This window comes from Rosa chinensis, chromosome 6 (assembly GCF_002994745.2).
Source record: "Rosa chinensis cultivar Old Blush chromosome 6, RchiOBHm-V2, whole genome shotgun sequence".
NCBI classification, from domain to species: domain Eukaryota; kingdom Viridiplantae; phylum Streptophyta; class Magnoliopsida; order Rosales; family Rosaceae; genus Rosa; species Rosa chinensis.
Window position 1 is genome coordinate 65185516 of NC_037093.1, and position 12848 is coordinate 65198363.

The 12848-nt window shown below is 36.6% G+C and overlaps 2 protein-coding genes across 2 annotated transcripts; both read left to right on the top strand.

Moving 5' to 3' along the window:
- Positions 1–7430: 7430 nt before the first annotated feature.
- On the top strand, positions 7431–8350 carry LOC112173434. Its single transcript, XM_024311053.2, has one exon. It carries the CDS (start codon positions 7533–7535, stop codon positions 8145–8147), a length of 615 nt encoding a protein of 204 aa, XP_024166821.1. The 5' UTR covers positions 7431–7532; the 3' UTR covers positions 8148–8350.
- Positions 8351–10125: 1775 nt separating this feature from the next.
- Positions 10126–10824, top strand: LOC112171774. The gene is made up of 2 exons (XM_024308905.2): positions 10126–10214; positions 10351–10824. Exons 1-2 carry the CDS (start codon positions 10188–10190, stop codon positions 10822–10824), a joined length of 501 nt encoding a protein of 166 aa, XP_024164673.1. The 5' UTR covers positions 10126–10187.
- The last annotated feature ends 2024 nt before the right edge of the window (positions 10825–12848 follow it).

The following is a 12848-nucleotide window of genomic DNA, read 5'->3' on the forward strand; positions in this document are numbered from 1 at the left end:
GAAAATTCCAATTTTTGAGAATTTGATGCTTCTGATTGAAAATTCCTTCAAGCTTCGCTACGGGTATGCCTTGATTTGATTATATGAATGTGTATTTGTTTCAATTAACACTCTCTTGCAGCGCAGGAGCGTACCGGTAAGCTTTCGTTTCAAAAACTTGGAATTTTACATATATGTATAATTCTGATGTTGAATGAGAACCTCAGAAGCATTCCCGGCATGCATCTAGGCTACAGTAGATGGTGACCGGATGAAATTTAAATTTTGTTTTGCTTGATCATGAATTATTGATTGTATTGTTGAAATTGTCTTGTGATTGAGTGATGGGTTTTGTGGTTTCACTACTCTGTATCTTATGAACTATATATATATATATATATGTTCTTGATCATGATTTTCTGGTATCTCGACTTTTGCCTGGTATTGATTATGATTGAGAATGATTCTTGTGTTTTGCTTGTCTAGATTGATTTGTATGTTTGAATCAAATTTAGTGAAATATCAATTAACAAGAAAATCTCCCACATTGATTCATTACGTCTTGTTATTTGATTTTCTAATTGACTGGTTGCATAAGATTAAAATCATTCAGTAACAACCATAAGTTCTAGATCACGTAATGGTGTTTTGATGCATGTTGTAATATCAATCTATCACTATACTGTTCTGTTGATCATTAGAATATAACTAAACTTGTGTCTTTTTTTTTTTTTGGGATGTGATTGTATCTTCAACAGAAGGATTGACCTTCACATTCTTAAAATCAAAACAGTGTGATATGAAATTTTAGAGATTAAATTCAGTGATCTGAACTCTTCTTCTTGCTAACATGCGTTGATTGTTCAGTGATGCCTTATTCCCTAAATTTTCAGTTTTACAATTAAGAAAAATAGTATGTTGAATTGTCTTTGTGCCAACAGGTAAAGCCTTTCAATTGAATGTGCATTTTGGGGATCTTTTATGTTTTCTGTGTGAAATTTTTCACTCGTTTGCTTGTTTGAATTTTCTGTGGATTGCTATGAATTTTGCATTCAAAATTTTCAAACAAAGCCTTTAAAATCTCAAACAGAAAACTAAATTTTTTCTTTCTTTTCCTTGTTTTCAGCTATGAACTCTGGCTATTCTCTGCACAACATTGAGCCTCTTAATGGCTCAAATTTTAAAACATGGAAAGAGCGTATTGAGCTTTATCTTGGCCTCCAAGGACTTGATGTGTGTTTGAGGGAGCCTCAACCAGTTTTGAATGAAACTGAGGCGATAATTGTGAAACACAGGGAGTGGCATAGGACCAATAGAATGGCTAAACTAATTATGAAACAAACCATGTCACCTGTGGTGAGGGGTAGTGTCGCTGAACCTGATACGGCTTTGGGATTTATGACTGCTATTGGCCTGAAGTTTAAAGAGAATGAGAAAGCAGAAATTTCAGCCTTACTAGATCAGCTTTTAGGCATGAAGTTTGACACCTCAGAGAGTGTTAGGGAGCATATAATGAAAATTATTCACAAAACCACTAGACTTGGTGAATTGGAGATTGCATTCTCTGATGCCTTCATTGTTCACTTGGCCCTGATCCGTCTTCCTCCTAGTTTTGGCCCACTGAAGACTGCATATTTTTCACAGAAGGAAAAATGGGATTTGAATGAGCTTATAGCAATTTGTGTGCAGGAAGAAGAGCTAATTAAGAGCCATAGGACTGTGTCTGTGAATCTAGTTAACAAGCAGAAATGGAAGGGTAAGGGCAAAGCTGTAGCGTCTAGTGCTGCAAATTCTGGTGAGGGCACAAGCGGGACTAAGCCATATCAACTTGGTCCTAAGAAGGGTGTCAATAAGGGCAAGAAACCTGGGACATTTAAGTGTTTTTTTTGCAAGAAGGAAGGGCACATTAAAAAGAACTGTAAGGGTTTTAAAGATTGGCTGGTGAAAAAGGGTAAGTCTTGGTTTTCAGTGTTTTCTATTGAAGTAAATTTAGTAAATTTTTCCCCTAGTTCCTGGTTTCTTGACACAGGCTCACCTATACATATTGCAAACAATTTGCAGGGCTTCATAACAAGGAGGGCACCAAGGAAAAATGAAGTCAACATCTCTGTGGGAAATGGAATTGGAGTAGCAGTTAAGGCTATAGGAACAGTTAGGCTAGTATTAGGCTCTGGAGCCACTTTTGATTTAGAGAATGTTTTTTATATCCCTTCAATGAAGAGGAATCTTATTTCAGTTTCGTGTTTAGTCAAGAAAAGATGTACTTTTTTCATCGACTTATCAGGAATAAAAGTCTCTTTTGGTTCGAAATCTCTTGCCTTTGCTCCTTTCATTAATGATTATTGGTTGCTTGATTGCTCTCTGCCTAAAGATGTGATGTTGATTGAAAATGGTGAATCAAATTTCAGTAAGAAAAGAAAGTTCAATGAAAATTCTGCATTTTTATGGCATAGAAGGCTTGCTCATATTTCCAAAGAAAGATTGCAGAGAATGGAAAGGGAAAATTTGTTGCCTAAGCTTGACTGGTCAGATTTTGATACTTGTATAGAATGCCTTAAGGGGAAATTTACTAAATCCAGGAATAAAACTTCAATTAGAAACACTGAACCACTTCAGTTGATCCACACTGATATTTGTGGACCATTTGCAAACACCACCATATGTGGAAATAGATACTTCATCACTTTCATAGATGATTTTACCCGTTATTGTCATGTTTTCTTGTTGTCTGAAAAATCTCAAGCTTTAGAGAAATTCATTATCTTTAGAGCTGAAGCAGAAAAAGAATTGGGGAGAGAGATTAAATCAGTTAGATCAGATAGAGGGGGAGAATATTACGGTAGATACACTGAAGCAGGACAACAAAAGGGGCCTTTTGCACCGTATTTAGAAAAACATGGAATCCAAGCTCAATATACTACACCCGGAACACCAGAATCCAATGGAATTTCATAAAGGAGAAACATGTCTCTTTTAAACATGGTTAGGAGCATGATGTGTACCTCTGGACTACCTAGATTTCTTTGGGGTGATGCACTGAAAACGGCAAATTATTTGATAAATAGAACCCCGAGTAAAGCTGTCCCAAAAACACCTTATGAATTGTGGAAGAATAAGAAGCCTAGTGTGAATCACATTCATGTTTGGGGATGCAGAGCTGAAGCTAGACCTTACAACCCTCATATTGGAAAACTAGATCCCAAAACAGTTTCAGCCTATTTTATTGGCTATCCAGAAAGATCTTTTGGTTACAGATTTTATTGTCCTGATCATAGCACCAGAATTTTTGAGACAAATAGAGCTGTTTTCCTTGATGAAAAACATCATTCCCATGCTTTCGAAGATCTTGAGCTTGAGTTTCAAGAATTGCCTAACAATGAAACTGAGATGTCAAGCACACCACTTGACTTCAATATCCCTGCTGAACCTATTCTGCAACCTCAACTTGAAGTTGTGCAACAAGTTCAACAACCAGCTCAAAATGTTGAATTGCCAAATCCAATAGAAATTGAAGTAGAACCTCAAGTTGGTGTTGTGGGGGAGGGACAAAATGAAAACGTAGTTGCAGGAGAAGCTCAAAACGAGCTTGCTGCTGATAACCAGATTTTAAGAAGATCAACAAGAGTTAGAAGACCAACAATTAATACTGCAGAATATGAAGTGTACCTGCAGGAGGCAGATTTGGAGTTTTCTGATGATAACGACCCTTTAAGCTATAAGCAGGCCATTGAAAGTGACCAACGTTTAAAATGGGAGGAAGCAATGAAAGCTGAAATGAAATCGATGGAAGATAATCAAGTCTGGGAATTGGTGGAACCTGTGAAGAATCATAAAGCAATTGGCTGCAAGTGGGTTTACAAAACCAAGAGATGTGCAGATGGCTCCATTGAGAGATAGAAGGCTAGGCTAGTAGCTAAAGGCTTTACACAACAAGAAGGAATAGATTTTAATGAGACTTTTTCACCTGTTTCCACTAAGGATGCTTTCAGAATTATTATGGCCTTAGTGGCACATTTCGACATGGAATTGCACCAAATGGATGTGAAGACTGCCTTCTTGAATGGAGACTTGGATGAGAAGATCTACATGAGACAACCAGAAGGTTTTATTGAGCCTGGAACTGAACACTTAGTTTGCAGACTTAATAAATCAATTTATGGGTTGAAACAAGCCTCACGACAGTGGTACCTTAAGTTTGATGCAGTTGTGTGCTCTTTTGGTTTCGTAGAAAATTTGGTTGATGAATGTGTGTATATGAAAATCAGTGGCAGGAATTTTATTTTTCTTGTGCTTTATGTGGATGATATTTTATTGGCAAGCACTGATAAGGGGCTGCTGCAGGAAACCAAGTATTTCCTTTCACGTAATTTTGATATGAAAGACTTGGGAGAGGCTTCCTATGTTCTGGGAATAGAAATCACTAGAGATAGAACCAAGCAATTGCTAGGACTATCTCAGCAAAATTACATTTCAAAGATATTGAAGAGATTTGAAATGCATAATTGTTCTCCAGGACAAGTGCCTATGTCTAAGGGTGATAAACTAAACAAGAGTCAATGCCCCAAAAATGATATTGAGAAAGAAGACATGAAGAGTAAACCATATTCTAGGCTTGTGGGGAGCTTGATGTATGCTCAAGTCTGTACTAGACCTGATTTGGCTTTTGCAGTAAGTATGTTAGCTAGGTTTCAATCCAATCCAGGACACGAACACTGGATAGCTGGGAAGAAAATCTTAAGATACTTGCAGAAAACCAAAAGTTATAGCTTGGTTTACCGGAGAGTGAATGAGCTTGAAGTTGAGGGCTTTTCGGATGCAGACTTTGCAGGGCAATATTCTAATTCTGGGAAGTCAACTTCCGGCTATGTATTCATGCTTGCTGGAGGAGCTATAGCATGGAAAAGTGTAAAGCAAACGCAGACTGCAACCTCCACTATGATGGCAGAGTACATTGCCATCTATGAAGCAACATGTCAAGGCTTGTGGCTGAAGAATTTCTTGCAGCAGACCAAATTAGTGAGCTCCATTATTTCCAGACCATTGAAAGTACACTGTGACAACTCAGCTGCAGTTTACTTTACCAAGAACAATAAAAGATCAACCAACTCCAAGCATATTGACTTGAAATATTATAGTTTTAGAGAAAGGGTGAAGCATAAGGAGCTTGATATTGTGAAGATTAGTACCCAGAACCAGTTGGCTGATCCATTCACAAAACCCTTATCTGTTGCAGCTTTCCAAACTCATGCACGAAGTATTAGCATTCTGCCTACTTTGGATACTGAAGTCTAGTGGGAGTATTGCTAAATTCAGTGGGAGTTCTGTTTTGTTTTGAGCTGATTTTTAAGTTTTCTGATTAATGTTTCAGTTTTATATTTTGAGTTTTAAGAACTTATCAAGTTGTATTTGACATTTGAATTTTACAAGTCAATAAAATTCAGTTTATCCATGGTTTTAAGTTATATATATTGTTTTGCTGCAGCATTTTGTTTTGATTTCTGTTATGATCCGTTTTGAATTTTACCATATATGTATACATTCAGCAATTGGTTTTGTGGATCGAAATTTTGATAACGTACACATTATGATCAGTTATAATCATTGACTAAGTGTTGAGGTTCTTGCACATTGAACCATTAAGAGGACCATGTACAGATGCATCAAGAGTTGAAATTCACATTCATTGACACTGTACATATTAAGTGATATTTCTAGTGTCTCATGTGATGCATAATCATGGGGTCTTGTAATTGCAGAGGGATCAATTTTTTACAACTTTGAATCTTTTCTGTGGTTCTTCAACATGGTTGTACATTGACAGAGATTTGGTTAGATCAAGGTACTTATTTTATCTCTGTGCACACTTTGGTTGATTACTATGTCTATACTGAGCAATATTCTTATTACATGGTTTCACTAGATGTTCAAGTGGGAGATTGTAAGACTTGATATGAACATCTAATGAATGCATATCAAGTGTAATAACTATTGTTTCCTAAAGAGAAAGTAATCTGAGATATATGAGAAAACCTATTCCATGATATTCGTATTTATTTGTGAATCTAATATTTACGATTGGAAATCTAAATGGCTTGGTAACCAAGCAAGAATATATCGGATATATTTTGTTAGATACAATAATAATGATATTAAGTAACCTGTTATGGGCAGGTATTCATTGTTCTGTACAATATAAATACAAGGTCCCTGTGACCTCTCAAACATATACGCAAGCATACAGTTCTAGCCCCATAGATAGTAACTTCTAAGTTGAGAGGATCACAGAAGACCTTGTTGCAATATCGATGGCTTTCTCCACCACTGCTGGTATTATTCATGTTCATAACTGATTCTGTTATTGTATGCTATTTATGTATGATCTTTATCTTGTGTTTATTATTTGTGCAACTTCATGTGTAGTTTATTTTCGCTTACACCGATCCGATTCTCTTCCTTTTTTCTGATACCAGCCGTTGTTTTCTTACTCTCCGGCCAATAAAAGAGACATTATATACGATCGACATATATAACTGCACTTTCTCTCCAAGATACATGTGACTTCAATATCATCTTTATCACCATTCTGTTAATCTTTACTCTCTTCACCTTTTCACATGCATTTGGTTATATTTGTTGATACTTCTCGTGAAAAAAGTGGAAGTTCTTTCGATCAATCTCCATCTATTTGAGGGACCAACCTAGGTATATTTAGGCATCGACATTAAAATTAGTTTTCCAACATCCTGTTTTGTTTAGTGCTTCTCCGATCCCAGTACACTCCTGAAAACAAAACCCTGATTAAGAATTATATTTAATTGAAGGACATTATTACATCCTTCCCAAGCTATGTTGGTTTAGTACTGGGGTTTACTATAATCTCTCTGCAAAGCTAGAAAAAAATTAACTTTTGATTAGCTGGTTGAGGTTTTCTAATTGTTTCTTTGGCACTTAATAATAAATTATAACCATTTTTGATGATTCAAATTAGCATTTCAAATTTAATTTGATGTGCAACTGATCAGGTATAAGATCTCAGCACTCAAAAACTAAAACAAAAAGAGGTATCAATAACTGTACTATAAACTATAAAAGTACAGTAAAACCATAGAATTTCAAGCAAAATCGGGTGCAAAATCACCTTAAGTTAAGCAAGTTCACCCCGTTGGGTCACTGGGTCACCCATTATTAACTACTTTTTAGTGTTTATTTCCACCTTCTGGGTCACCGGCACAGTTTCCAAACTGACTTGAGTGTGTGCGCGGGACTGACATGGGTATGAGGGAAAGTGAAACCAAAAAGGGGAACAAAGCTGTTAGCTTTCAAAGCTTTATGAAATATCTTGCTTATTCAGGAATCAGGTACATCTCTGTGTGTGCGTGAGTCACACACACATTAATTGCGGCAGCTTACATGTTTGATCATAGTCCACAAACATTTGCCCTCATTCCCTCTACACAAAACAGTTCGAGTTGTTAGAGAGCAATATAAATTAGTTCCCAAGTCCTTGGTTTTTCAAACTCAAATTCCCAAAGCTTCAATGATCTCGAACCCTAATGGCCCCAAACAGAGAAAACCACATGGGTTCCTACTCCAAGAGCAAGCCACCAACACTATCAATGGGAGGTAGTACTATACAAAGAACCAAATCCGACATTTCGATAGAAGTTCTGAGCAAAGAGTTAGCAGCCACCGACATTCATGAAGACGACGAGAAGCTGCTGCCGCCCATATCAGAAGTCGAAGAGGCCAAATGCGAGTGCTGTGGCATGTCCGAGGAGTGCACGGCCGAGTACATAAACCGCGTGCGAAACCAGTTTTCAGGGAAGCTGATTTGCGGGCTGTGCGCTGAAGCTGTGAATGGAGAGATGGACAAGAACGGAGGGAAGAGGGAAGAGGCTGTGAATGAGCATATGAGTGCTTGTGTGAAGTTTAATAGGCTGGAGAGGACAAACCCTGTTCTGTACCAAGCTGAGGCCATCAAAGAGATTTTGAGGAAGAGTGGTTCTACGAGTACTAGCAGGTCCAAATCTATGAGTTACAAGAGTGGTGTTCAGAAGAACAATGGTGGCCTGGCGAGGAGCTCCAGTTGTATTCCTGCTATCACCCCGAAGAAGTTGGTGAGCCGCTACACTAGTAAAACCGAGCTAATAGAATTACGTCTGGAGTAAACTTCTGCTCGATCAGCTTTTCTGTACTAATAATGTCATATTGTACGTGTTTGTGTTCAGACTTCAGAATCACCTATATATTATGGCACGAGAATATTACAGTGGCCCACTATAGTAAAAAGGGCTGCCGGTGCTTGGTATTGTATATAATGCAAGTATAATTAACTATGGTCAGGATTTACCTAAGCTAAAATTTAGTTAAATTTGTAGTTCTTCTTTGTCTAAACATTGCCAACTCCTAATACGATGGTTCATAATGATATTAGTACAGCGTCTTGGACCGTTGCAAATTATGATACATCCAGGAAGAGAAATGTCCTTTCCGAGAGGCGCAGCACAATAGTCTTGGACCTAATGTGGCCGACTTACGAAACCCAATATACTGTTAAGTGGCCCGTACTTGAAGAGTTGAAATGTAAGCCCAAATCATGAATGCCCCAATATTGTAAATCTATCAAAAGTTTTCTTCATAATTCATAGTGTTTCCTACGGAAGAATTTGTTAAACAAGATCGAGTGCAGCTACAAAATGTATTTTGGAAGAGCCAGGGGGGAAATTCTCCACAGTTTATAGAAAACTTCAAGGAGAAATATATGTGAACAGTTGCTTCTTGAGGAAGTATTTAATGAAAGAAAATATTGTGATTGAACATTGAAAGTAACCAAAATTGAAGATCATATATAACTTTTAGAGAATTAACCTTGTTTGGATGCAATTCCGCAATGTTGAATAATAAATGAAAAATTCAATTTAATAATCACACACTAAAAGAAAATGGAAGATCACAACTAGGGAAATCAATAAATCCCGTAGCGACTTGATGGGTTGCATATTTCCTAACATATCAAAAACTCTACTTAAATTTAGATCTTCTCAACACCACTTGAACAGATCTATCAGTGAGTGATTCTCCACGTCTTTGGTTTAGGGTTAGCTTTTGAAATTAAGCTAGTTTCTGTATGTGTGTACGTACGTAGTATCAAGACCTGGGGACCATTCTAATTCCCGAGTAGTCATCTTTTTTCCCTGAGTTGATGGGAAGCTAAGCTTGAGGACCATACTGAGTCTAGTATATATTATCAACTTCCATAATTTACGATGCAGTTCTTCCTTTTTAGGGTTTATATATCGATCATTTTCTGTGCGGTTGGATGAATTAAAAGGATTGACGGACGTGTAACCAAAAGTGATCAAGCTGGGAAGAGTACTCGGACCTACAGATCCTAATAATTTCTAAAGAAGTTGTTATCATTCAACTTCCTTCATGTGGGTTCTTATAAATTACATTTCTGAAGTATTGTGGCCTTACATGGGACATATAATACAGTACTGGATGGTTTTTTGTTTTTTTTTTTTTTTTTTTTTTGAGAATGAAACTGGATGGTTAGGGTTCATGTATGGGTGTATAAAAAAATGCCTGTTACATATTATTGTGAATTATAGTCTCAAAGCACATAAGAGCGCAGCCTATATATAGTGTCTCTTAGAATTCTCCTGGATAAAATTCCGTCACAGATGCATCATATATATGTGTGGCTCTTGAATTCCTCCTCACGAAATTGACAAAACTTCAATTCAAAATGAATCACAAATGCATATAATTATATAACATCATCCTTAGTTACTATTTGTCCTTTTTCTTCTTCTTCATTTTAAATGTTAAACAAGTTAAGATCATCTTCTCGTGCAATTTGCAACACGAGCCCTAGATAACAACTGGCTATGCAATTTGCAAATTAATTTCATGGCAACAAATTAAAGGTTTGCAATTTGCACATTAATTGCATAGAAAAAGTGCAAGAAAAAAGCGAAACTATCTCTTTAAATATAGATATTTCAGTCTGTAAAGTGCTCTCCCAAGCATGAGACGTACTGTAAGAAAAGTTCTCGAAGCGAGGTTTCACACTATAGCAAACATTCATCTATGAAAAAAAGAGATAATCCAAACCTTCATGGCTTCATTTATTATATAAATACACGTACTAGTCATCTACCTTCAACTGAAACCATACCCTCTTTAGTCTTTACCACAACATCATCATGATCAGTTGCGTCGTAGCCAATATGGTAAGGGCCGGGATCAGAGATATCGACCTAGTCTCAACTTACGAGCACAACTACAATATTACTCGTTTGTCTCAGTTCTTTTGGTTTTTATACTGATTATTGAGCTAATCTCTCTGTTCTGTATGCATGCATGCAGAATGAGCAAGGGCTTCTCCGAAGGACGAGTTCTGATGTGTCTGTCGAGATGATAGGCAAGTATAAGAGGGAACTGGAATTTTTTAGCAGCAGCAAGATTAATGGTCTTAGCACAATTGATGAGGTGAAGCAAGTGGAATGCGAATGCTGTGGGATGAAAGAGGAATGCACCCAAGCCTATATAGCCAAAGTCGAGGATTCCTTTTCAGGAAAATGGGTTTGTGGGCTTTGTTCCGAAGCTGTGAAAGAAAGAATGACAAGATCAGCTCAGGAATCAGTTGCCATGGAAGAAGCTGTGAGCTCTCACAGGGATGTGTGCCAGAAATTCAACAGTACCAGACTCAATCCCAAGCTCTCCTTAACATTTGCAATGAGGGACATAGCAAAACGAAGCGAGGAGAGCAGAAATTCCAAGAACTCGTCATGCACGCCCAAGCTTACTCGAAGAAGTAGCTGTGTTCCAAGGATTAACTGATCGGTCTCCAGAGGGGGGGAATCAAGGGGGGCTGGGTATTGCTGCAGCACCCCCACATTTTCTTTTAGTATCAAATATATATGTATTATGTATGCAAAACCAAAAAAATAAATAAATGAACTTGAGGAATCGAAGAACTTGCCAAATAGAAGGTAAATTTAGCACCCCCGAATTTAAATTTCTAGTTCAATGCTTGGTCTCACTTAATGAGATGGGTTTTTAATGCTCTCTAATTGCTAGATATGAAATATTTAATATTGTGAAATTATCATGTTTAGAATGAACTATGTGGTACAAACATTGCATTTACCTGATAGTTTAAACCGCAGGACAATCTGACTATATAAGTAATATAACATAAACAAGTTTTCCATATTTTCACACGCGCGCGCGCACAGGAATATATATATATATTTCAGAATTAAGCAGAATTTATACATTTCTAAAATTAATAGTTTTTTTTAATGTCTTACTTAAAATTACCTCAATCTCATAATCATAAATCTAATTCAATATGAGCACTTGGTCAAATAAGTCATTACCCTGTCACCAAAATATATTAAAGTTCTATATAGCTAAGAAGGCAGAGTTAATACAGGAACTTATTAATAATATATATAGCTAATGGTACTTTTTGTCAAAATATTATGTTCTTTTTGATGTACACTCATAATATAGATAACAAAATAAAAGCATGGGATGAGATTTCAAGTTTAAGCGGGTTCCAAACCCAAAAACCCGCTTCAAAGAAGAAGAGAAAGTTAATTAAACAAAAATGGGCACAATACTCTTTCTTAATTTCTTAAGAAAGTAGTTTATTCCAATATCTCATATCATATAATTACTTCAATGTAATAAATAGTCTTTGTAAAATGGTCCAACAATTCATCTCCATCACCAAAATCTGTAAACTAATTAGCTATGAGAAAATAAAGCTAAACAACAATACTGCACTCCATCTCCTTCTAATACTAGAAACCAAACCTTTGTTATGACAGGGTATTATCATTTTATCTCCATGTCAAGAATTAATCATGCCGAGCATGCCTCATAAGTATTACATGTTGTCCATCAGCTACTAACTGAACCGACTTACAAAACCAAAACTTAACATTAAAACTAACTGACTAACAGTGTAGTAAACCTAACTGAAAAATTAACTGATTGAGCTGTTATCCAGTGTGACACGTTAAAATGGGGTAAGCAAATTGCTTCATGTTAATTATGTATATCCCAAATCACGTATAGTAGTAATGGGATAAGCTACCTAGTCCGAGCAACTAACATAGTCCCAGACTCCAACTGTAAATCCCAAGTACCTGTGCATCCTAACTTAACTACCTAGCAGTTATACATAGTTCGTTTTGGTCTTTGTTATGCATGGGTCTTTAGGCTAGTCGTAGCTAGGACTCATAGTTGATGATGATGTTTCATATACAGAGTTGGTGCAAAATCTCATTTAGCATGTGAATTGCAAACGTGCAATACAATCTACTTTACGATTTGAATGAGACCATGAATCTAATTTGGACCACTTGATCATCATTAACAAGAAAACAAATTAATTTGCCTGTGAAATCATCTCCCGCTTTAAACCGGCCGGTTCCGGTCCATTACCAAAGCATGCACTAGGCCAATTAACTCTTAAATTAAGATTTTATATTTACAAACTAATAATCTTCCAAAAAAAAATCTTGACGGGTTACATGTGGTTACAGAGAGATTAATAATAAGTTGATAATTAACTTTCTGAAAAGTTTGAAGTGATCCAATCTATCACCGGCCACGTACGATCTTTAGGAAACCCGAGCTTATATGTATATGCCTTTTGATGCATATTTTGGATCAAATTTGGCTAAGTGGCTCAATAACCTAGGTTAGAAAAAACCTAGTGGACCATTCTGCCCGACATTTGCAGTCCGTATTACCATATTAAAAGCCTGTTGTTTATAAGGAAAAGAAAGAAAGAACGTACTCAAATTAACAAGTGCAAGCCAAAGTTGTCAATAATAGACATTAATTAG